At 32.4% G+C, this 23,020-nt stretch overlaps 1 protein-coding gene across 4 annotated transcripts in view; it reads right to left on the bottom strand.

Moving 5' to 3' along the window:
- Positions 1-1,346: 1,346 nt before the first annotated feature.
- LOC129913053 (phosphoinositide 3-kinase adapter protein 1) overlaps positions 1,347-23,020 on the bottom strand; it is a 72,276-nt gene continuing 50,602 nt past the window's right edge. The window contains exons 1-5 of one of the 4 annotated variants that reach the window (XM_055991444.1): positions 9,517-10,056; positions 6,580-6,718; positions 4,408-4,625; positions 3,991-4,338; positions 1,354-3,929 (exon numbers count right to left, since the gene is read on the bottom strand). In XM_055991444.1, the coding sequence (XP_055847419.1) occupies positions 1,702-3,929; positions 3,991-4,338; positions 4,408-4,625; positions 6,580-6,718; positions 9,517-9,589 (3,006 nt within the window). In that variant the 5' untranslated portion in view covers positions 9,590-10,056 and the 3' untranslated portion in view covers positions 1,354-1,701. Of the gene's footprint in view, positions 3,930-3,990; positions 4,339-4,407; positions 4,626-6,579; positions 6,719-9,516; positions 10,057-23,020 lie in introns of those variants that run through there. The other 3 variants (XM_055991442.1, XM_055991443.1, XM_055991445.1) reach the window with 3 other exon arrangements.

Genomic DNA, 23,020 nt, shown 5'->3' with positions numbered 1-23,020 from the left:
CAAATAAAGTGAAGACGATTCTTTGCCGATTAAACACAAGAGTGCTTGCTTTTTTACTTCAACAGGTAAAATAGAGAAAATGTTGAAAACATGATACACTGAAAAATTCCGAATGAAGGTTTAAGATAAAGCAGAGACAAAGGATACATAAAGTTCTTACAATATTTTTGGTGAAAGGGTGTTTTTTTGAGGGGTTGAGTTATGTGTGAGAAAGCAATCATAACAGCTGACATAAGTACCTACATTTTGTTAATTTTTTAAACTTGGTGAAAACGTTTCTGTTGTTATAAGAACTAAAAATCTCAAACAGTGTATTAAATTATTTTGAGTGAAAGGGTGTTTTTTTTTTTAAAGAAATGATGAAATTCAGAATTAGTACCCACCACTACCACAGAAACTGGGACAAAAATGGTACCCTAATGCAAATTGGTAAAAATATTTCATTTTCAACGGAAACCTGAAATCTAAGCAGTCTATATAAATATTTCATGTGAAAGGGTGTTTTTTGGGAAATAAGGAAAATCCGCAATAGTCCGACAAAATTAATGGTATAATAGTTATCTTTACAATTTTTTTTTTTAATGTTGTCTTTGCCGTGTTAACTTCAGGTGAATGCCAACCATGTAATCAAGAATGCAGTTGTTCTTACATATTATGAAAATAGGTACTCTTATTACTTATTTATTAAACAGATAACTGTTGATTTAAGAAGTTTTGATGGAGTTAGCAGGAATTCTTTGCGAATAATGGAGTAAGCAGGTTTAAACTCTAAGCCGACGATATAATAATAATGGTACCCTATTGAAATTCAGCAATTATATTACTTTTGAAATTGGAAGTATTCGTAAGTGTATATAAAGAATATCATTTTTAAAAGGGTGTTTTTTTTTTTTTAAACAACAAAATTGATGGGACACCCTAACGAAATTTGGTAAAAAAAGTTGCATTTTGGATAAAAATCAAGAAAAAAGAGCAATCATAAAATAATGTAGGTGATAGGGTTTTTTTTTCGAAGAACTGGTACATTCTGTTATTGGTCCCAAAAAGCCGTGAATTAAACCTTCATTGTTTGATCTATCGTTTTGTGTGCCTTTACCATAATGTTTCCTTACTCCTTACTGTATCATGTTGGACTTACTTTTTTTTGTTTACGCTGCCAATTTAATACCTATTTTATTTCTAACGTAGTTCAATAACATCGAAAACTCCAAAAATAAAAAAAAAAGAAATTCAATTTTTTTTTTAACAAATTCTATTTAAAATATTTTTTATTTTTAATTCGCTTAATATGTAAACAATATGAAAAAAATATCTCGCTTCGATTATAATAATATATTGTAAAATAGATTCTTAATTATAATTATATTCATTTCTTTTTTTTTATATAAAAAAAAACACGTTTTATTTTTCTATGAAAAAAATGTTCGTTTTGCATTATAAATAAATATTTTTAAGATATACAATACATGCTTTTTTCTCTTAATACATACAATATTTAATAATAATATTTTCATATAATTTTTAAACTTATTAATATAAATCGAAAACACAAATTAAAAAAAAATAATCAAGTTATAGAAAAATAACTAAAAAATCTTCTCTTTGAAATATAAAATGTGTATAAATTCTAAATTTGAGCATTTGCAAAAAAATAAAACACTTCAGGTCCAACCTATCAACCTTGTTGAAGGTCTTTTTCTCTTAAACATTCATATAATTATGATTCTCTTCATTGCCATTTCCATTCTCACAAACTAATTTGCCATTTGGTACATTTTGGTATACTTCAGCTGCCACAACATCCTTTTTAACTTGTGGTGCAGCTTGTGGCTTAAATGAACTGCAAATATCCTTTGGTGCGACTTTGGTTAACTTTCCATAAATTATATTTGATCTATCATTTAAAGTTTGTACTTTAATGGGTTGCACAGTGACGCCATTTTGATAGCTATGCTCATTCTCTTTGGCCTCAACAATGGTATTCAGATAGCCATTGCTGTTAATTGATGATGACATTGACTGATCATTATTTGGCACCTGGAATACTGGAAGGTTCGATGGAAACATGTAGTAATGGTCACTGTTGCTGCCATTATTTGTGGCCGGACTGGGACTAGTTGGGGTCATCACTCGTGGATGATGTGGAAAGATAATTCTTTCTTTCTCCTCGCCAGGTGTTGAACTGGGCGTTAGAACTGGCCGAGGTGGAGGTGGGACTAGATAGTTGTCCATAAGACTACCGGGTGAACCGATTCGGCACATTCCGAAACGACGTTCTTCATGATCGGAATGGGTTCCACTGTCCCCCAGACTAGCTCCACTGCATGCACTTCCAGTACTCAATCGACCAGACGATGAAGATGATGACACACTTTGAAGACTCAAAGTGCTAATGGGACGCTGGCTTGACTGGAAGGAGGAAGCAATTGATGATTTCGTCTCGTCAGGACTTTCAATCGTCACCTTGTGAACTGGTGTCTTATGTCGAGAGAATAATTTCTTGATCTTTTCGAAGGGAGTCTCTCGTTTCATGTTTGACTTAATTTGCACTTGAATTCTTTCGTACTCTTGTCTTAAAAGCTCAATCTGTTCTTGTTTCTCCTTGAAACTCTGTTTAACATCGTTGCGGTGCTTCCATTTCTCAACCAATTGTTCCACATCTCGAATTGACAGGACATTGTTTTTGAAATCATTCATTATTTCGACGAGTTCATCATCGGCATTACCTTTGTTACTCGAAGCATCACTTCCGGTTCGCTTCAGAGTTCCCAACTTAGATGTGGATCCCATTTTGTTGAGATTCATTCGAGACTGATGCATTTCTTCCAGAGGGAGTTTTTCAAGTTCGACTGGTTTATTCGAAGGTTGGAAGAGATAGTTTCCATCATCTTCGACTGTCTGCACGGGGATATTTGATGGTTGAAGCATATAATCCAGCATCGATGCATTGCAGTTATCTGGGACATCTTGACTTAGTTTCTCAGGCACTGGATAGTGCTTTAGCGGGTGAATAACATTGCGTTTGTTCTTCTCTTCGGACTGATAGTACGGTGGTTCACTGATCTTCAGTTCATTTGTGGTGACCTCAGCTTCAGTGATGATCTTCATTTGATCAAAGTTTTTGGTCATTTCCCCAGAGCTTTGTAAATTATCATCTTCAGTTTCCACACTCACATAGTTGAGATTCGAAACTGCCATTGTAGTTCCTGAAGCTTGAGCTGGACAAGGAGAATTATCTCGATCACTGCCACTACTCATGTCCATGTATTCGGCCTGTGCCGCAGCAGATTCTTTGGATTCATGAGATTTCTGTCGACTAACAGTTTGTTTCTTTGGTGATTCAACTCCTGCCTTTGCTTCGATCATAACTTTATTTTTGGTATTAGCACCATCTCCTTGGATTCCCTTAAAATAGTGATACATTGTGGTGAGTTCATGGAATTCCGAGAAACTATTAATGCTCTGTGCAAGTTTGTGGAATCCTTCGAGATCAGCCAGTTCGGCAGGTGTTTTACCAACGCAATTTCGAACTCCACAGGCAGTATCACCACCGGGACATTCCATCAACTGTATACATAGACGATCGAGTCCGAATCGTGCTGCGAAATGTAAAAGAGTTGGATACTCTTCGGGACTTGATTCGCGGATAGTTAGGAAATGGTTTTGTTTGTCAAATGGACCAGTTAGTAGATGGAAATTTGGAGGCATGTTCTTTTGGAAGCATTGCAACAAATGGAGGTCCAATGAATCACGTTCGGTTAAACCGATGCCTAATGAATGACACATGAATTCAATTGGAGAGTCTTCAGTTCGAAGAAGTTGTTCGAGTTCCCGAAGGCGACTTTCGCATTTGATTGGTCGGCTTCCGATAGTTTTTTCATTCTTTTCAATGCGAATTTCTACCATTGTTGAGATTTCCATGCAGGATTCTAAAATCAAAGAAAAAATTAGTTTCATTTCTAAACCTTTTATAAATGAGCTTTGTTTTACCTGGAATTGTAAATTGTATTGTAAACGGATTTCTGCGCTTAAAGTTTCGCACTTCAATGAGTTCTCCGGATTTTTCAATCATAATCTTTAATACATCGTCTTTGTCCAGGGGTTCATTTAACATTGCTACAACTTTATTTTGACCAATTTTCACCTTCCGCGGAAGAACTGTAAAACCTTCAGAGCTGCTAAAACTTTTTGTTTGACTTGTATTCATATCCTGGCAGGGAGGACGTTGACAGAGCGCCCTTCCCAGGATATCAGTTGCAATACCAAGAATGTTACCAATTTGAGATTGATCATTGTCACGTATTACACAACGACGCCATTTGCGGAATGATGGAAGGGCTAAAAGAGTTAAAGGATTTTGTTATGAAAATTTTTTGAGAGCTAAAAACTTGGGTGTTTTAAACTTACCACTTTTATGAAATTCAAGACATTTTTCCTCACTAACGTCCAGTAGAATAGCGAGAACCTTTTCAATTTTCAATATAGCCGAAAGTTGAGATTGTAAAAATGAATGTGATGTTGCCAAAAGAGCTGGACAGAGGATAACAATTTGTAAGGCAGCATCTTGGTATTTTCGGGCGAGGTCCTCACTAAAGGGTCCATCGTCAATTTTGACGTGAAGAAAACTGAAAATTAGAATAAGTCGGTTAGAAATGGACTAAAGAGTAAGAAAAGAAAAGTCAATTAAAACATGCATGTTTTCGAAAATCAACAGCCTTTTGATCTTCCTAGAACATAAATTACTTCATCAAGTCTTTTTAATATAAAACTTAATGTTGGTTTTTGAATTTAGTTTTGTAAGTTACTGCAAAACAGCTAGCAATTAATCGTTGCATATAGTAAGAACCTTTAACTTTGGGTCTTTCAGGCGAATGATAAGTAAGTATCCTATTCTAAAGTTGTCATTTGTACTGATGTACTTATTTGCCATGTGGTAAATTTTGGCTATTATTCAAAAACAAACATTTGGCATGGCCAGATGCTTCCTGTTCAATGACAAGGTGATTAACCTGTTTGAACTTTTGAAAAATTCCAACACCTAATCTGATAAAAGTTTTATCGAAACAGAATTTTAAAGCACGTGGAAAGCAAGTAAAAACAAAGGTTTTTGCCAATTTATTTTGAATAGGTTTATTTTCAAATAACAATTTCGAACATCGAATTCGAATTTATATACATAGGAACGTAAAATTTCCTGTATTTATAGGTTTATTTAAAAAAAAAAGCTCACTTCAGTACGAAAAAAGTTTTAATCTGTGAAGTTTTGTTTTATTAATAATTTAGTTACAATATGAATCAAAAGTTGGATAAAATTATTTTACAAAAAACTGCTTCCGAAATTCTGTTTTTCAAAATTCTGAATTTCATAGTTCTGTTTTACAAGATTTTGCGAAATTTTGTAAAATCATCCTCTCAGTATTTTAGTACCTTTGTTAATTCTCATCAAAAATTTGATGCTTATTTGATTACTAAGGTACTAACTTTGACAGATTTTTTTTTATTAATTTTAATTCGACAAATTTATAAGTTTAAAAACATTAAGAAAAGGTTTTTTTATGTTAAATATTTTCGAAAAATAATTTCAAATTTATTAATTTATAAAATAGAAACGAATAAATTCTAAAAATTGGAAAAGAAAATTAGTTAATTAGTTGTCAACATGTAATGCAATATGTAATGCAAATGTAAGTTGTAAAAACGTCAACTTTTGAAAAGTATTTACAACAGTATTAAACAACAAATAGTTAGGACGGTACTAAAGTTGAATATTACTGAGGTGTATTTTTGCTTAGTAAGCGAATTTGCATTAAAAGCTGGCAGAATTTTGAAAAGCAGAAATTTGAAATAAGGAATAGAAAAATTCAGAATTGTGAAAAAGCAGATTTTTGAGAAATTGAATTTTAGACTTTTATGAATGTTTAAAGTTGCATTTTCAAAAATCAATAGTTCTATGTACGAAATTTAATTTAAGATTTAAATTTTCTCTTGGAGAATGATATTGATTTATTTATTTATTTTTAGTTAATACTTGAAAGAAGAAGGATGTGCACTCGTCCTTTCATATAGACTTTTTCTGCTACGCCTTTCGAGAACGGAACTTTCGATTCATAGAAAATTTATATTTGTTTTAATTGAATTGAATCAATTGGTAACAAATAAGAAAGATGGACTACTGAACTATTGTTCAAAGAAAAAAGTGTTTCTCATTCAGTGAATTGGAAAAAAAATTGCTCCCTTTAATCAAAACTTTCTATTCCTTTCCATGGAATTTTGCACCTTATGACTTGACGGGGAAGAATTATTTTGAGGTAAGTTAATTACTTAACGTTTGAGGATAAATTCATTTTCTGGGGCTGGTTTAAAAACCATAACACATTTCATCCAAAATCAATTATAGTATAGGATTCACTTTCATCAATTTTTTCTGTTTATACCTATTTTGCAAAATTATATGACGATGTTCAAAGGAATTTATTGTGAGAAAATTACAATAAAAATAAAAACTATTGACTTGCTTGGAAAATGCTGTTAAAAACACTAATTTTATTGAGCACATTTAAAATATTTTATAAAACTCACTTGAAAGGTTTACGTCCACGTTGTTTAGTAATTTTATCGAAATGATTTTTAAGAAAATTCGCTCGCAATATTGCACGTTCGCTATGTTTAGCTGTTATGATCAGGATGTCGTCCATATTCGAACTGGTTACACAGTTATCTGAAATTTTATAAAAATAGATTTCATATGGTTAAAAATCAATTCAGGTAAAAAAAAAATGGTTTTTATCGATATTTGTAAACAAAAAAAGTGATAATACAAAATATTGACTTTGGGCCCTTCGAACTAGCCTATAAAATCTCTCACCTTCAAGAGGTATTTCTGTATATTGCGCGTGAAATGCAAACACCACCCTCTTAAGAATTCTTATTTGCATTTCATCAGATATCCTTTTTTAGTGGTCTTTTTTTTTGTAAGCTAATAATAATGTTATCGAAAATTCTAGATACGACAGGCAATCTTATTTTCTATTTTTAAAGAAGAAGTCTCTCCCACAATATAAATGATTACAACAGATCTAGTGAAGATGAGAATCAAATATAATCTTCAGTAAGAGTGTTTTGTTAGTGATTGTTGATGGCTATGTTTTCTTGGTTAAACAAAAATATATATCTACGGGGGAAGAACGCCGCCGCCGCGGACGACTTGTCTGTTGGAATTATTAATATTGTCCTTGAGAATAAGCCGGCTGACTTCGTTTGATGGGGTTTTTTCAAAAAAGACCAAGAGACACATCATCAATGCGCCGAAGAAAAAAATATAAGAAAGAATTCAAGAAGTTGATGAGCAATTGTCTGGGGTAGAAAAACGACATGGATACATAATTTCATGGCAAAATGTAAGCAAAACGATCATGATGATCATCATCGTCATCGTTTTGAAATGTCGCGACGGATGTTTTGTTTCAGTGGCAACACAACTATCTGGTAAACTTTAGTTTTTTTTTTCTTTTATTTGACGAATCTGGTAGCAATATGATGAAGATGACAAAAAATTATAAAAAAAATACTAAAGTTTTATTTTTGCGTAAAATTCTAAAATAAGATCTGGACAGACTTAATGACTTAAATGATATTCTATGCCATATGCATTAATATGAAAATTAAGATAGACGGGTGGTAATAAATAAAATTGAAGAAATCGTGAAAAGGAATAAATTTTGTGTTTCTATATGAGTCTTTGTGGAATACATAATTTTTGTTTGGCATGACATAGATTTTCAAGTGAAGCAAATGGTCAGTGGATCATCACAGAACAAGTAGAATATAATTTATTGGAACAAGGTAGGTACGTGAGAAATGATGGGATTTTGTTTTCGACAAAAAGAAAACTTCAGAGAACTTCGTTGTCTTCGATTTTATAAATGCTCGTTGGAAAAAGCAAAAAGAGGACTCTTTCAAAAGTTATAACAAAAATTCGATTTTTAATAAAAAGTTCTCACTCAACAGTCAACAAGGCTTGGAAATAGTTCCACAAAGCAAAAACTTGTAAGATGTTGAAAAATTGCATTGTTTTTTTCTAGCCTCAAGTAAGACTTTATGGATTTAAATTATATTTTCTACCACACTTTTTTATATGGGTTTTTACCGCCTAGTTTTCGCACCTAGTAAAAACTTAAAAGTATTCAATAATTGCAAATTTTTTTAGAAATCTTATCGAACTAAGTTTATACAGAGAGAAAATAATGTAGGGATAGCTGTACTCTTGTTTTTTCAAGGATTTTTTTATACTTATTATTGGTATATTTAAGTAGGTATATTATGATTTTATATATAATAGAAATAATGTTATCCCTGGCGATATTTTTTTTCCGTTGAGACTCACGATTAGGGAGCCTATAGAAGTTAGATGAAGAAGGGACTTCGAAAAGACTTCTAATAGTCTTCTCTAACAGCTTTATAGAGAAATTAGGAGGTTAACAGAAATAGTAAAGTTACTTGTTACAATCGGCTAAGGTTCTATGGGGAAAGAAATGAGGAGGCATTTTTACTAACTAAATTACTGCGAATGAAGATCAGAATGAATTAATTTGACTATTTTGTATGGAAACATCTCCATTATGCTAGATTTTAAGGCTTTCTTTGTGAGATACTAAGCTTAGAAAATAAAAGTCTTTAGACTTAAACTAGCCTATTTAAGTTTCTTCAAATTTCCTGATTCAGATTACATATGATTATATCTCACACTTCGGGTCCACCTGAATTAATTCAGATCAAAATGCCCAAAAATATCGAAATAATCCAAATAGTCCAAAAACAATTTTCTAAGGTCTCGAAACTCCAAAATACATAAAACTTAAAATCCAAACAGGTTAACTTTTCTTACTAGTTTTGACCCCAGATTTGTGAGAATTCTGTTTTTTTGGTTTTCAATATCGATGAACTTTTTGTTGGTGAAATAATGATTACAATTGAAGTTTAAAGTGCACTCTGTGATAAAAACAAGAAATGTTGGTCAATGGTAACACTTTTCTGCATTGCACATATTTTGTTGCATTTTTAAGTAAATCTAAGTAACATTTTTACTAGTATGATACACAATTTTGAGGTAGTTTTAAATGCCGAATCTAATAAGATCAAAATGATGCTTCTATCACAAAAATTACAATTGATTTCTTTATTTTTCTGACTTTAACAAATAAACTTATTTTTTTTTTTTAATACTACAATAATTTCAAATCAATAACCTTATAATTAAAATATGAAAATAATTATTTATTTTAAAATAGCCTTTTAAATAGACATTTTTATATACATAAATGATGGCAAATGAGTCAATAAACGATTCATTGAAACATCGATAAGAATGCTTACTCATTTTTTACAACAAACCCCATACTTTTATTGTTCCCCTAAGGAGATGAAATATAACACTCACTATTTAAAAAACAACACCGTAGAGACAAAAAACAACAAAACACCAACAGAAACAAAAACAAATAATGCACTTTCAGTCACCTTTTAACTTTGGCATATTTCCAGATTTTTTCTTAATCATCCCACTATAACAACAACAACTACAGCAACTCATTTATTATTATAAACACATATTTCTAACAAACTCCTATCAAAAATTTGAATTTATTTTTTTGTTTGTCAAGAATTCACGCACTTTCTTTAAATCAGTGGGGCTTTTTTCTTATATTTTTTAAACGATAAAATCCGATCGAAAATCCGATCCGTCAAATAGGATGTAAAAAACTATATCATCCGCATATCCCAAACCGATCTTTATGGCCACTAAATTGCTACTACTCTTTACTACTTCGACTGCTCCCACTATTTCCGTGGTGGAAACGAAAAATGCGCGCCCTCTCCTTGTTGTGGTTTTTGTGGTGCTGACGGTGTTGTCTTTTTCTTGATATTTTTGTTGCACATATCTCACAGAAGCACAACCAAAAGCCAAGTCAATTCGAAAAATCCATCGTCGTTGTCGTTGCAAGAAAAACCAAACCAGATGCACTCTTTTTTCACTTTTCACTTTTTTAGACAGTCTTTGGGTTATTTTTTTTTTGTTGAAATTTTTAAAAATAAAAGAAAAACAAAAAAAAAACCATCAACAGCAACCATCAGCAACCCCGAAAAGAAAACATTTTTGAATTTATTTAAATGGCACCCAACGAAATCAACACATGCAAGAAACATCCCAGACACTGACTGGAGTAGATCCTGTGTGTTCGATCTGCGAGAGGGCGGCAAATAAGAGACCCAATCAAACGCAATATTGCAATGCGAATATTCAAGATTCACGAGGTTCGAGGACGGAAAATCTTACAAGAATTCCCTTTTGGCAAGATCACCGCGACCGATCGCGATCTTGTAGCTTTTTTTTTAATTATTTTTTTTTTTAAATAAGAATGTTCGCAGTAGTTGTACTTTTTGCGAGTTCACTTTAAGACATCTGCTAAGTGTTACGGCTTTGACCGAAAATAAAACAAAACATTCCCATCTGCCACTGCATCACATCTTTAGAAATCTGCTATATCAAAAATGAAGACAATTTGCATCTTGAGATTGAAGTTGTGATCGCTACAGAACTGTGATGGCTGATTCATTACAAAGAACGTGATCGCAATTATTGTGACGCTTGCTTCTAGTGTATTATGGCAGCTTGTTCGATCTTAAAGCTTAATGGTTGTTGATGTTGATTCAAAGATGATTCGCACAGAGAGCACTCTCTGGTAAATGTCTTATTTCGAGGCAGTTGTTGGCATATCGATTGCAAATAAAATTTTAAAATTACTAAAAAAGTTCAAGGACCTACTCTTGTAAAAGATCGTGTTAGCCGACGATCGCCGCCGCCGCCGTCGCCAGATCACCCGTCGATCGATTTTGTTAAAGTTTCTTTACTATTTTTAGGAATCGTTGAAGAGATAAGACAAAGAACTTTTTACTTTAAATTCAAAGAGATAAAATGTAGGACAATGTACATAATTATTTTTTTTTTATTTTAGTATCAGAGAACGCGACAGACAGACACTTACGTCTTGTCTTGAGTGGTTTTCGCTAGACCGACACAATTAGCAAACTGTGCGATGAGAAGTTGAAAAATTGAAATTGATTAAGGAATTTGTTAAAGTTTCTGGTTTTGTTTGTTTTTTTTTTTTTTCTAAATTGACGGGACGAGGTTTGAAATTAATTAAATCATCACTTAAATGGCCGTCATGTTGATAATGTGTTACTTTGTATGTACATTGTATGTTGAAAAAAAGCCCACTCTCAGTTTTTATGTTGCGATCAATTAAATTCTTTTCGTTATAGTTTCATAACTTTTTGTCTGTTTGTGTTCTTCTACACATGACAAAATTTAAAAATCTGCCTTAAATGTATGAACAAATTGTCAATTAATAAAGAAGTGAAGACATAGGCTTTTGGGTAGGTCATTACCATCACCGAAATTAATCAAAAAAAAAAGAAAAGATTCTACTCTTAATTTTGGTCAATCTTTGCGATTTTTTTTTTTGGTTCATTTACGATGAGAAACAGTTGATTTTTTTGTTCCCGCATTAATGGGACACTTTTTCAATCCTTTTATCAAAATCTCTGAATATTATTAAAGAATAAGGGTCAACCAGCACGAGTGACCAGCATATTCAATTGGTGACCGTGTGCATGTGCACCAAATGCAGACATCAAAATACAATAATTGTCAACTTCCGGAAAGTTAAACGACAAACGGACGACGATTTGAAATGAGGGAGAGACTTAAATGTAAGTTAAGTTTTTTTTTTTTTTTGAAAAGTAGAGGGTGTACATTATATGCAGTTTGATTATGCATCAAATATTGTGCGTGGACCAGTGAAGACACTTCCGGTTGATGGCGACGGTTTTGGTCTTCGTTTATAGAGGAACTCTTTTGTAACAAGTATTGCTTGTGGTTATTTTAAAGAATAGAATATTACAATAACCAAAGAGTACAAACTTCTTACGTAGGTAAATTTTAACAATGGAACATTAGGGTGGTCCAGAAAAATCAGGAAATGATATAAAGATCAACAAAATTTGAAAAGTTATCATATCACTTGTTATTTATTGACGGTGAAATTGAAAAAAAGACCACCCTAATTAAGCTTATGAAGTGTTGGTGGAAAATGATAGCTATTTATAGACAATTATGACCATAAAGCAATATGTTTTTTTTTTTTTTCAAAATTTTGGAAATTTTTCTAAGTGCCTGGATCAAAATCTATCACAGTCAAAAAGGCTTTCAACACCTTTTGCGCCAATCCCACGTAAACTTTCCAAAATAGAAAAAAAAAAAAACTCACGGCAAAGTCATCATGAACAGCCCAGGTAAAATTTAATAAGGAGAAAGAATACAAAACATAAAAAACAACAAAACTATATTTCATGATGGGCTATACCATGATGAGTTGTCCTACGATGATAATGTTCTATAATATATGTTATGATATGTAAGGCACCAGTTCAAAATCTGATGCTAGACTGTATGGTACGAGTTTATTTTCACATTTTCCATCAATTTGACATATGTGCATATTAGGGCTGTAAAAGTAACGACAAGATGAGTACCCGCATGTATACGTTACTTTTAATACTAGTACCCGCATCAATAATATCGTTGCTCGTTACTTTCGTATGCTTCGTATTTTTCGTATATTTCGTATGTTTCGTGTGTTTCGTATGTTTCGCATGTTTCGTATGTTTCGTTACTTTCGTTACTTTCGCATGCTTCGTACATTTCGTACATTTCGTATATTTCATGTATTTGATACGTTTCGTATGTTTGGTATTGTAAGTATGTTTCGTACGTTGGTATAAGGGTGAAAAAATTTTTTTGTATAATCTAAGCTACATTTTAAAGTCATAAACATTAATTTAAGTTGCGGCGTTTTCATGTTATAAGAGTTTGAAGGTAGCTATAATGATTTTTTTTTTCGATTTTTTTTAATCAAACATGGAAACTTTTTTTATTTTTTTCCTAATTTTTCGACAAAACTTTGGTAATTTTTTGTTTATATTCGTTCAGTAATCTTATTACAATTCTTTAGAGACCTTTATTTCAAAAGTACATCGCGTAGATCTCGAAATATTAACACTTCAATACAACCATGTCGAACAATTTTTCATTTTTTTTTCTGTTGAGAGTGATTTTCAAACCTCGTTTTCTCTGCTTTTTTTTTAGTTGAAAATTTTGCACTGAAAATTAACAAATTATTTCAAAAACCAAAACACTTTTGTACATTCTTAAGCTATATTTCAAGCCCATTAACAAAAAGGTCATAAACACATTGGTTGCGGCATGGGTATATTTCGGCCACATAGAGAAAATACTGAAACGTCTCTTTTGATATTTTTGAATAAATTATTATCGATACGACAACACAACTATACCTTGGCACTACCGTTTTTATCGAGACAAAAGTAAGCTCCAGATAATTATCTGGAGTTAGCATTCCGACTACGGTAACGATATCGATACGACATGCTAAATGCGACAAATTGAGTGTACTCACTTCGTTTCGTATCTCATATATCGGATGATTTAGCATTGAAATTGGAATGGGGTCGGTACTCGTATGTTTCGTATCTCGTATTTTTCGTTACTTTAGTACCCAGTAACGAAACATGCGAGTAACTATACTGTTTAGAAAGTAACGTTTCGTTACTCGTTACTGAAGCTTATACCCGCATTTTAGTGACGAATACATACGATTTGCTACAGCTCTAGTACATATCGAGTGTTAAATGAAAAACTTCTCAAACCATAAAACTTTAGTTTTGTTTAGTGTAATTTTGTGATTGTTTTTGTGATACAAGAAACCAACCGTAAGTTTTAATGTAATGTTGTTATAAATATCTGTCTTCTTCTCAGCAAAGCTTTTCTAATTTCTCATCGTTGAGCCTCTATAAAATTTCTTACAAAAACAACTTAAAATCACCAAACTGTCCCCACAAATTTCCATTTTCGATGTAAAAAAACAAACCCCTTACTTTCTTCAAATACTCGTAAAACATGAATCAATCTTATTTTACACCAGCCATGACAGTGATAACATTCCCTAGCTGCTGGTGTGTGCAATTTTATTGTCCATCAATCAAATTCACAATTTTAGATTCAAGTTGAATCTCCGATCGAGAATGTGTTATGTATTTTCAACCAACAACGTGTCGTTGTCTCCCCATAACGATCACCTTCCTAAATAAAATAAATATCCCCTTTTTTTCATCTAATAATAAATGTCCTCATAAATATCTCGCCGTAGCTCATTTTACGAGGAATTCTCTTCCCCAAAAAATGCATATAAATTATGAAAGGAAAAGACCATGATGGCTTCTTGGATGCATGAAATTCTATGGAAGCATCAAGAGAGAAGTGATGAGGTAGCTAGCATTAGATACTCCTTCTTTTCCTCATTAATAAAGAAACGGAACAAATAAAATAGATTGTACCGAGTTAGTTGTTAGATTTTTTTCGCAGATGTATCAGCAAAAGAACTATATAAATGTGCATAACATCTGCAAAAATTTCATCCTTCCTTTTCGCTAGACTAACCGGATGCTAGAAATTAGACTTCACCATTCTGCCATGTTTTGTTGAATAAACGGAGAAAAGGGAGGAAGCCGCCATCATATACATAACAAACGATACAGAATAAATGGCCATGTTGAAGTGCATCTGTCAATGGGCACTCATTCAAGTTCAATTTCAATTCATTTAATATTTTCGCGGTAATATTTATGATGTAGCCGCGAATTAACTCTTGTTTCTTATAGCATTGAATTTCTTATTAAGTCGTTATATTTATGGCGATCAACCAGAATTTACAGCGAAGCCCTTTTGTTTTTCTCTGTCGGAAGGGGTAATCGAACAGTGCTCAATTGACAGTCAATAATAAAAACATTTGTCATTGTCTTTGAATTGCACAACTTGCTTGACACTTTATTAAATATTTTGAGAAAATAAGTTACCAAGAAAAATTATCACTTCTCAATTGAGAAAAATGGTAAAATTGAAAAGTTATGTGAATGATTTAATTTAGTCAGTTATGCCGACTTTTCATACGAGTCAATTTTTGTCGTGCGGCAAAGCTTTTTGACTCGTGTGAAAAAAGGCCGCAAGTGACTAAAGTGACAATTCTTATATGTAGTAGAGTCCCAGTCGAATTTAGCCGTCACGTGTTTGTATAAGATTCAGAGTGAAAACTTATTTTTTGACACATGTCAAAATGACATTTTCTTATATTAACAATATTCCTGCGATTACATGACGGTGTTCACATTGGCCTCAAGTCACAGACTCATTTTGACGTTTATGTGTTGCTTTCTCACTTGCACTTCATGATGAGAAAGAGATGTCAAAAAGAGGCAGGAAATTTAAAACTCATTTAAAATCTTCGGACTTACATAGCTGTCAAAATGAGTCGGCGATGACGTGAGGCCAATTTGAACACCGTCCATCGAAGCACTACTAGGAACTAATTCTTTAAAGGCATGTTCACACGAGTTCGAAAAAAGTTTTGATAAAAGTGAAAAATTCTAATATCAAAACACAGAATTCACTTTCCTATTCACTAATCTTGCATTGTAAATGATAATCAACATTTAAATATTAATTTCCGCAAAATTCCACTAAATCCTCTAATGATGTTCCAATCACCACTAATCCCTACATAAACTCCTACCTTTTCGTAGAATTATAAAATTCAGCACCTGCTAAGTTCTCAACACTTGATTTAGTGATTTCCTCTTCAAAAAATTCTACAAAATTCCAATGATCATGTCTACATAATTCTTCTTCTAAATCGTTGAACCATTACAAATTCCAAGAATCATTTTATACAAGTTTTTCGACATAAAACAAATTAAACAAAAGAACAACTCAAATTTTCCCCATTTTTGGACACATGGACACCTCCATTAATGCATTTGTATTCCAAATCAAACTCTAGAGCACACTTTTCATTTCTATTCAAGACTCTACATAATTTTTAAATGCAGATTCTTCTTCGTTTTCTAGAAATTTATTATTCATTCAAACTATCTGTGAGACTGACGATTCGATCCTCTAATGAAATCTAACACGCGTTTATTCTAATTTAATGAACGAATTTATATTTTTCCCTGAACTGATTTTAATTTAGTTATTTTTTTTTTCTTTTTGTCTAAATCGAGATATCAGCTTTAGAAGGGGGCATGCCGTAAAAAAAAATTATAACAACACCACTACAAGATGCGTTCGTTTATTCGTTCCATAAAAGAGCGCGCGTGTTCTCCTCCCCATTTTTAGATTAGAAACGACAGGAAATCGCTTGTTTACGTGCTCTACATGTGTGTCTATATAGATTGCGACTACTGGCATTTTATGTTGGGTTTTTTGGAGGAGTCCATCTCTCTGCTGCTGCTCTGCCATTACTACAGATGTTCGTTTTTATTTCTCATCTTTTTTAGTGGAGCCCACACTGAAGTTTTTTGAAAAAAAAAAAAAAAAAAATTATGCATCCATCCATATATTTATCACATACAAGTAATAATGCTGATGCAGACCCTCATAATACGGTTCATTCATTTAATTCGATGGAATTTCGTTAGTTTAATGTTTTTGTGTATTTAGACACTGAGTTAATAGACTCTATGTACGAGTACAATCATCATCGTAAAAAAAAAGTAAATAAACATGACTACTTGGCTCTGTTCGATTTAAAAATTATTCGTGATTCGTTAAAAATGATCGTTAAAAAATTGAAATTTTAAAATAAATAAACATGGAGTCTTTTGACAGTTTAACTCTTCTTATAAATGTCAAAAATTGTGTTATAATTTACGACTTTTTAACTTTTATTTAAGACTTTTCTCTCTATTATAAGAGCTCTTCCATCAGGATCATTCTAAGTACTTTTGTAAACAATAAAAATCTCCTTGAATTCACATATGGAAATTAAAATATTGAAAACAAAGGACACTCAATGTGCCATATAGTAATATTAAAAGAAAGACAATTCACACGCTGTGCTGAATAATTGTGACTTGACTTGAAATAGTCTGACTCTGGCCAGCAACAAACATATGTAACCAACCCGTATTCCATCAATAAAGAAAGGTTTTTTCGGGGATTTCTTTTCATTTATTTTTTTCAATTGAATTTCATATAGATACTTTAGCTGCTGTTGTGGATAGCAAGTTCTTTAGGATATATTTAAAAGATGCAGACCCGCACAGTAATTATTTTTGAGTGTGCGTATAGGTACTTGAGGATTTGTCCTTTGTTAAATAACGCACTTGAAGTGGTCTCTTGGGCACTTAAGACAATAGGATGGGTTTTCTTCTTTTATTTACACTTTTTTTTTTCTTATTTTTTTTTTGAAAATATTCTTATGAAGACCAAATTGAATGTTATTGGAAGGGATTTACGCAAATTGGAACATGTGTCATGAGTTGACTTAAATCACAACAAAAACATTACTGTTAAAAAAAGAGCCAAGTTATCCTATGTTGAAATTATGCTGGCACATAAAGTATTGAAATATAAAAGTGTACCAAGTTCTAAAGCTTGGGTTCAAATTCGTATCAATAAAATTTTGATTGCTTACTTGACAATTTTTGTTTTAAATACCGATTTTTAAAGTTATTTCAAAAATTTGCCAAGTAAAAAATCCAAATTTTATTTTTATTTATTTTTTCGTTTGTATACACCACAAGTCCTATCACCATGTAAAATTTCAAGTTTCTACGATAGCGGGAAGGTCTCCATAATTTTGATGATCTGTCAGTGAGTCAGTTACGGTTTTCGCGATTTTTGAAGTCCTTTATTCCAGAAACTACTCATCGTAAGAAGCTGAAATTTTGTGAGGAATTTGGGTTCGGCGAGCTCAACAAATGTAGTAGTTTGAAATTTCTGGCATCTTTGGTGTGGAAGTTAGAGGGGGGTCGAAAATGGCCTGAGTTTTTTCCTGTAAATAAGGGTGTAGTGCCAAAGTTGCTAGAGAACTTGGCTGGGCACTACCGTGCCCCTTGATATAATCGGTTTTCCGTAATAAACAATTAAAATAATATTGGCTACATTACATTTTTTCATTTTGTTGATTCATTTGGTGGTTAGAGATGGTGGCTGTTGGGTATTGCAATGTGCGAAATTAAAAGAATATCAGTAGAAAAGTATAGCAAACGCATACAAAAATGGTAAATCTCGCCCTAAACTCGTGATTCCAGAACTGGAATGTTGCAAAAACAAACTATTAAATTCCAGTTGAATTTTGTGAGTCCTCTCTAAAACTGGCAAATATCAATGAAAACCATTGAATTGCGGCTAGAACGGAGCTGAAACTGATAAATGGCAGCCTTAACTCAAAAATCGCATCCGAATGTCGTAAATTGGCAAACACAGCTAAAACTGATAAGCTTCGTCCGAAACTGAAAAGTTCCACACAAAACAGATTGATATCTTTCGAAACTCGTGATTTGCAAAACTGCTAAAATGCTCAAATCGGAGCAGAAGGTAGGAAAAACAGCGCCGAAACATGCTAATTCTAACTGAAACTTAAAAATCGCAAACAAGATTGGAATCTCACCTCAGTAGTAGCCAAAACCGGTAAATTTTAGTCGAAAGTTATAGACTTTGGACAAAACTGGTAAATTTCAGTCGAAATTTGTTAGTATTAATCGAAATTCGGATTAAAATGAAAAACTGTAGGCGAAAATACTTAAACGATTTTGAAACTGTACAATTTCAAATTTGATTGCCAAATCGCATTCGAAACTTATAAAATCGAAAATCTTTGATTGATTTAGACAAAATTGCTGTTTATCTGTCTAAACCTACAATAATACAGGCGGAGTCATACAGACCAAAGAGTATATTATTCATTCAAAAGTTTTTTTCAAAATATCAACAGAAACTCCTTTCAAGATTATAAATGTAGAGCATCTCATTTCAAATTAGAATGAATATAAATTTTGTTACAAATAAAAAAATAGAAAGCAAACTCAAGAGTTAGAACATCAAAGAAATGTAATATGAATCACAGAAAACATGATCCATCAAAACAAGCAAACAAACACATTTTCTTCTTAGCAAAAATATTAAACAAAAAACTGTTTACATAAAATATACAATGTTTAAATTCGCACAAATCACATCCTGATTTAATCTCTTTGCGTGATTCATTTGCATCAACAATATAAATCAATGGAAATCGAAAAAAATCAAATTAGTAACCAAAAACATTTCTTGAAAATTCGCATTTTTTAAGACATTCGTTTGTATTTTAGGACTGTTTGATATTTTTCTAGTTCAATTTAAAATCTTCTTTCCTTTTAAAACCTAAAACAACAATTTCAACACGAAACAGTTAAAATCATTTAGGTATAACATGGCACAAACTTTAACTGTTATATTAGTAACTAGCTGCCCATCTATTTGACAGAACAGGAAACAATTTCGTTCAGTTTTTGACATTAAATTCCGCTTGTTTTTAAAAATTATGGTTGAACTTTAAGGATTAAAGGAAGAAGAACCACTTAGAAGGGTTGATCGTTCAAAAAATTCAAATTGCATCATGTTTTTTAAAGAAAAAATTGAAATAATCGCGAAAAAAAACTAAATGTTTTTTTTCTGATTCACACCTTGCTCTGAATTTGTTTATCTCTTCTCATACAATGTATAAATACAATTCATGCATCCGGATAAAAATTCTCTCGATGCAGGGGCGTACACTCCCTTGGGGCAAGCGGGGCGACGCCCCGGGGCCCCCGACCGACCTCAGGCCCCCCACTGAAGACAATGCAGAGAAGGAAACTGTTAGCATAAATTGAGTTACGAAGTAAATTAAAATAAGTTTGAATCACTTCGGATACAAGGGAGACAAATTATGTCATTCAGTGTAATGTATAATGTAGCCACATAATATATATTGATTTGATAAAAAGGTTACCCCAGGGGCTCCAAAAGGAAATAAACTGCTTTTTTAAAAGAAAAATTACAATTTTATCTTAGGGCCCCAAAAAATATTACTTGAAAAATCTTTGCAACCACTAATAATACATTAGGGGCCCCCAAAAAAAAAAAAAAAACTTCAAGCCAGGGCCCTGCAGGGACCCCAAATGCCTTTACTTCAGTACTTAAAAAAAAATTAAGTTAAAAAAAAATTGTTTTTTTTGCCCCAACATAAATACATCAGGGCACAAACTAAAAACATTACGTTATTGGTTGCATTCCGAATATTACATCAGAACAGAGGCTTCAATACCTATTAATTCTTGGCTCCAAAAAAATTATATTATATTTTAGGGGCCTCTTAGCACTTAATTTTGATAATTTTGAGACCCCAAAAATTATTTTTCAGGGGCCCCAAAAGAAATAAACTATGTTTGATGATGGAAAATCAAATGTGTACACATTACTTTAGAACAGAGACCCCAAGAACTATCAATTCTAAGCTAAAAAAATTTTATTTTAGGGGTCTCTTAATATTTAATTTTAGTTTTTCTGGGGCCCCAAAATAAAAAAAATATGTCTGATGATGGAAACTCAAATATGTATTTATTACTTCAGAACAGAGGCTCCAAGAACTATCAATTCTAAGCTTCAAAAATTTTTATATTAGGGGCCGCTAAATATTTAATTTTGAGGGCCCCAAAATGAATTTTTCAGGGGCCCAACAATAAAAAAAATTATTTTTGATGATGGAAAATCAAATATGTACATGTACATATTACTTCAGAACAGGGGCCCCAAGAACTATCAATTCTAAGCTAAAAAAAAAATTATTATAGGGGTCTCTAAATATATCATTTTAGGCAAAGTGCATTACGAACATATTAAAACATTAAAATAAACCTAAAAATATATAAGCCATAGAAAAAAAATGTATGGCGTATACATACTTTTTTTTGTATCTAAAGGGCCCCCAAATATGAAAGGGACCCCAAAATTTAGTCTTGCCCCGGGGCCCCGACGACTCAACGTACGCCACTGTCTCGATGATCCATTTACCTCATTGTAGCATGAATCTAATCCAATAGGCATTTCCGATATTATTTTTCTTAGTATTAATTTTTTTCAAAAAAAACAACGAAAAAGATCGTGTCCCCGTTTCCATTTCAAAACACCCAACTTGCGTGTACCTAAAACCAAACAAAATCGCACATATCGATCGCAAAATAATATTCTTTGTTAGTTTGTGGATTCAAACTACTAACTTGCCTGTTTTCTGCTTCCACTCTTCTTACAATTTAACAAATATTGGTTTATGTTAAAATTCAAACAAACAATAGACGTGATTTGAATCGAAAGTATCATTGCTATATCCCATCACTATAATGTTCGTATTACAAACAAAAAATGAGAACGTGCTTAGATAGAATTGCGTGTGGAGTTTCAGACGATCTATAAGAATACGAAGACGCACTACGCAAGGAGAATCAACAGGATAGTTGTTGGATTATGTTTGGAAAAGAACTAACAGAGTTGAAGTTGTATCTTCTAATAAAATTGTACAGGAAATGCAATCCATGTTTTCTGTACACGAACAACTGTGTTACTCTGAACTTGTCCCTAAGCAACATTGTTGCCATTATAAACTTCCGGAGACAAATTATGAAATTCAACAGATTTGATTTGAAAATAGGAAAGAATCATTAAAAAATGGAGGGAAGGATTTCAAATAAGAATCCTTTGTTGCATATTTTTAGAAAGAAAAGATAAAAGGAAGCACGAGCCGTTTTTTTTTATGATGAGTTGGTTTGAATACAAACTAAAAATAGGGGAGAACTCATCCCTTTTTTCCGCTGTTGAAAATTAATAGAGTTGGGGGAAAGGTATGACAGGAAATCCAACATTGTATTAACTGTCTGCAGTACCGCCAGTTGTACAGTGTATAACTCTTTCATGTTCCCATTTCGATAATATTATTATGCTGAAGGTAGACATAAGTACCAAAACCTAGAAGACTTCACAAAAACCGAACTAATCCCACTCAAGTGGTGGATTATGAGTTCAAAAAGCATGTAGGGTTTGTTTTTTATCCACTATCCCCCTATTCTCTTTGACAATTTTTATCGCTGGCGCGGTATAGTGATGGCGGTAATAGATTACTCCAGCAAGGGTGTACGTACTAGAGAGCTCTATTTGGATTCATCAAGTGCGTTTGTTGCTTCGCTATGTGTACATTATCACTTCAAAAATCATCATTGCTTTGTGAGTTTTGAAGAGGTATTATAGGTACTTTTGAGTGCAGTGATGCGCTGCGTTTGTAATCTCTCTCTCCCTCTACAATGCATTATAAAATGATAAATTTTTTGTTTGAATCTTCAATGATAACGACTACGATGATGATCATGATGATGATGATCGGTGATGTCGTAGCTTGTCACCGCACTTAAGATTGAATTTATGCATTTTAATTTTTTGCTCTATAAAACCATATGTGTAGAGTTTAGAGGTACAATTTTACTATATAAGTTTCTTCTTGGTTTTTATAAAGTGTACGCGAAATTCCCATACCACTTAGAATTGATAGTTACAATTTTTTTTTGTCCAGAAGTTATATTTGAGTGGGAAAATCCAATTTTTTATAATGGATTTAAAGTGGTTAGGTTAGAGCAGGGTGAATTAGTTAAGGGCTATTTTTGTGCGAAAAATATTAGAATTAGTACCTACAGTTTGATGGCTGAAGGACTTGCCTTCTAAATTGGAGTCTTCTTATGAGATTTGAAGAAAGAATGCCTTAATGATCAAGCTAGAGCTCTGCGTTTAGATATTCTTATCCAGAATATCTGATCTAGTCTGAGTTGATAAGAGTTCTATTTAAAATGCAATGTCTTTCATTGGAAGAACTCAGTGGAAAATATAACAAATGAACGAGTCCTTAATAGCATCAGCAAAATACTGGAAGAAACGATGGTTGACTGAAGATATTTCATAGGAATGCAGTTCGGCCTACTATAAAATAACCCGACACTGCATTATAGCTTTTTTCTTTTCCAAATAAAGAGCTTTCAAACT

Source organism: Episyrphus balteatus, chromosome 3, assembly GCF_945859705.1.
Source record: "Episyrphus balteatus chromosome 3, idEpiBalt1.1, whole genome shotgun sequence".
NCBI lineage: Eukaryota > Metazoa > Arthropoda > Insecta > Diptera > Syrphidae > Episyrphus > Episyrphus balteatus.
The sequence above is the reverse complement of the archived record's forward strand: the minus strand, read 5'-3'. Positions and strand labels throughout refer to the sequence as shown.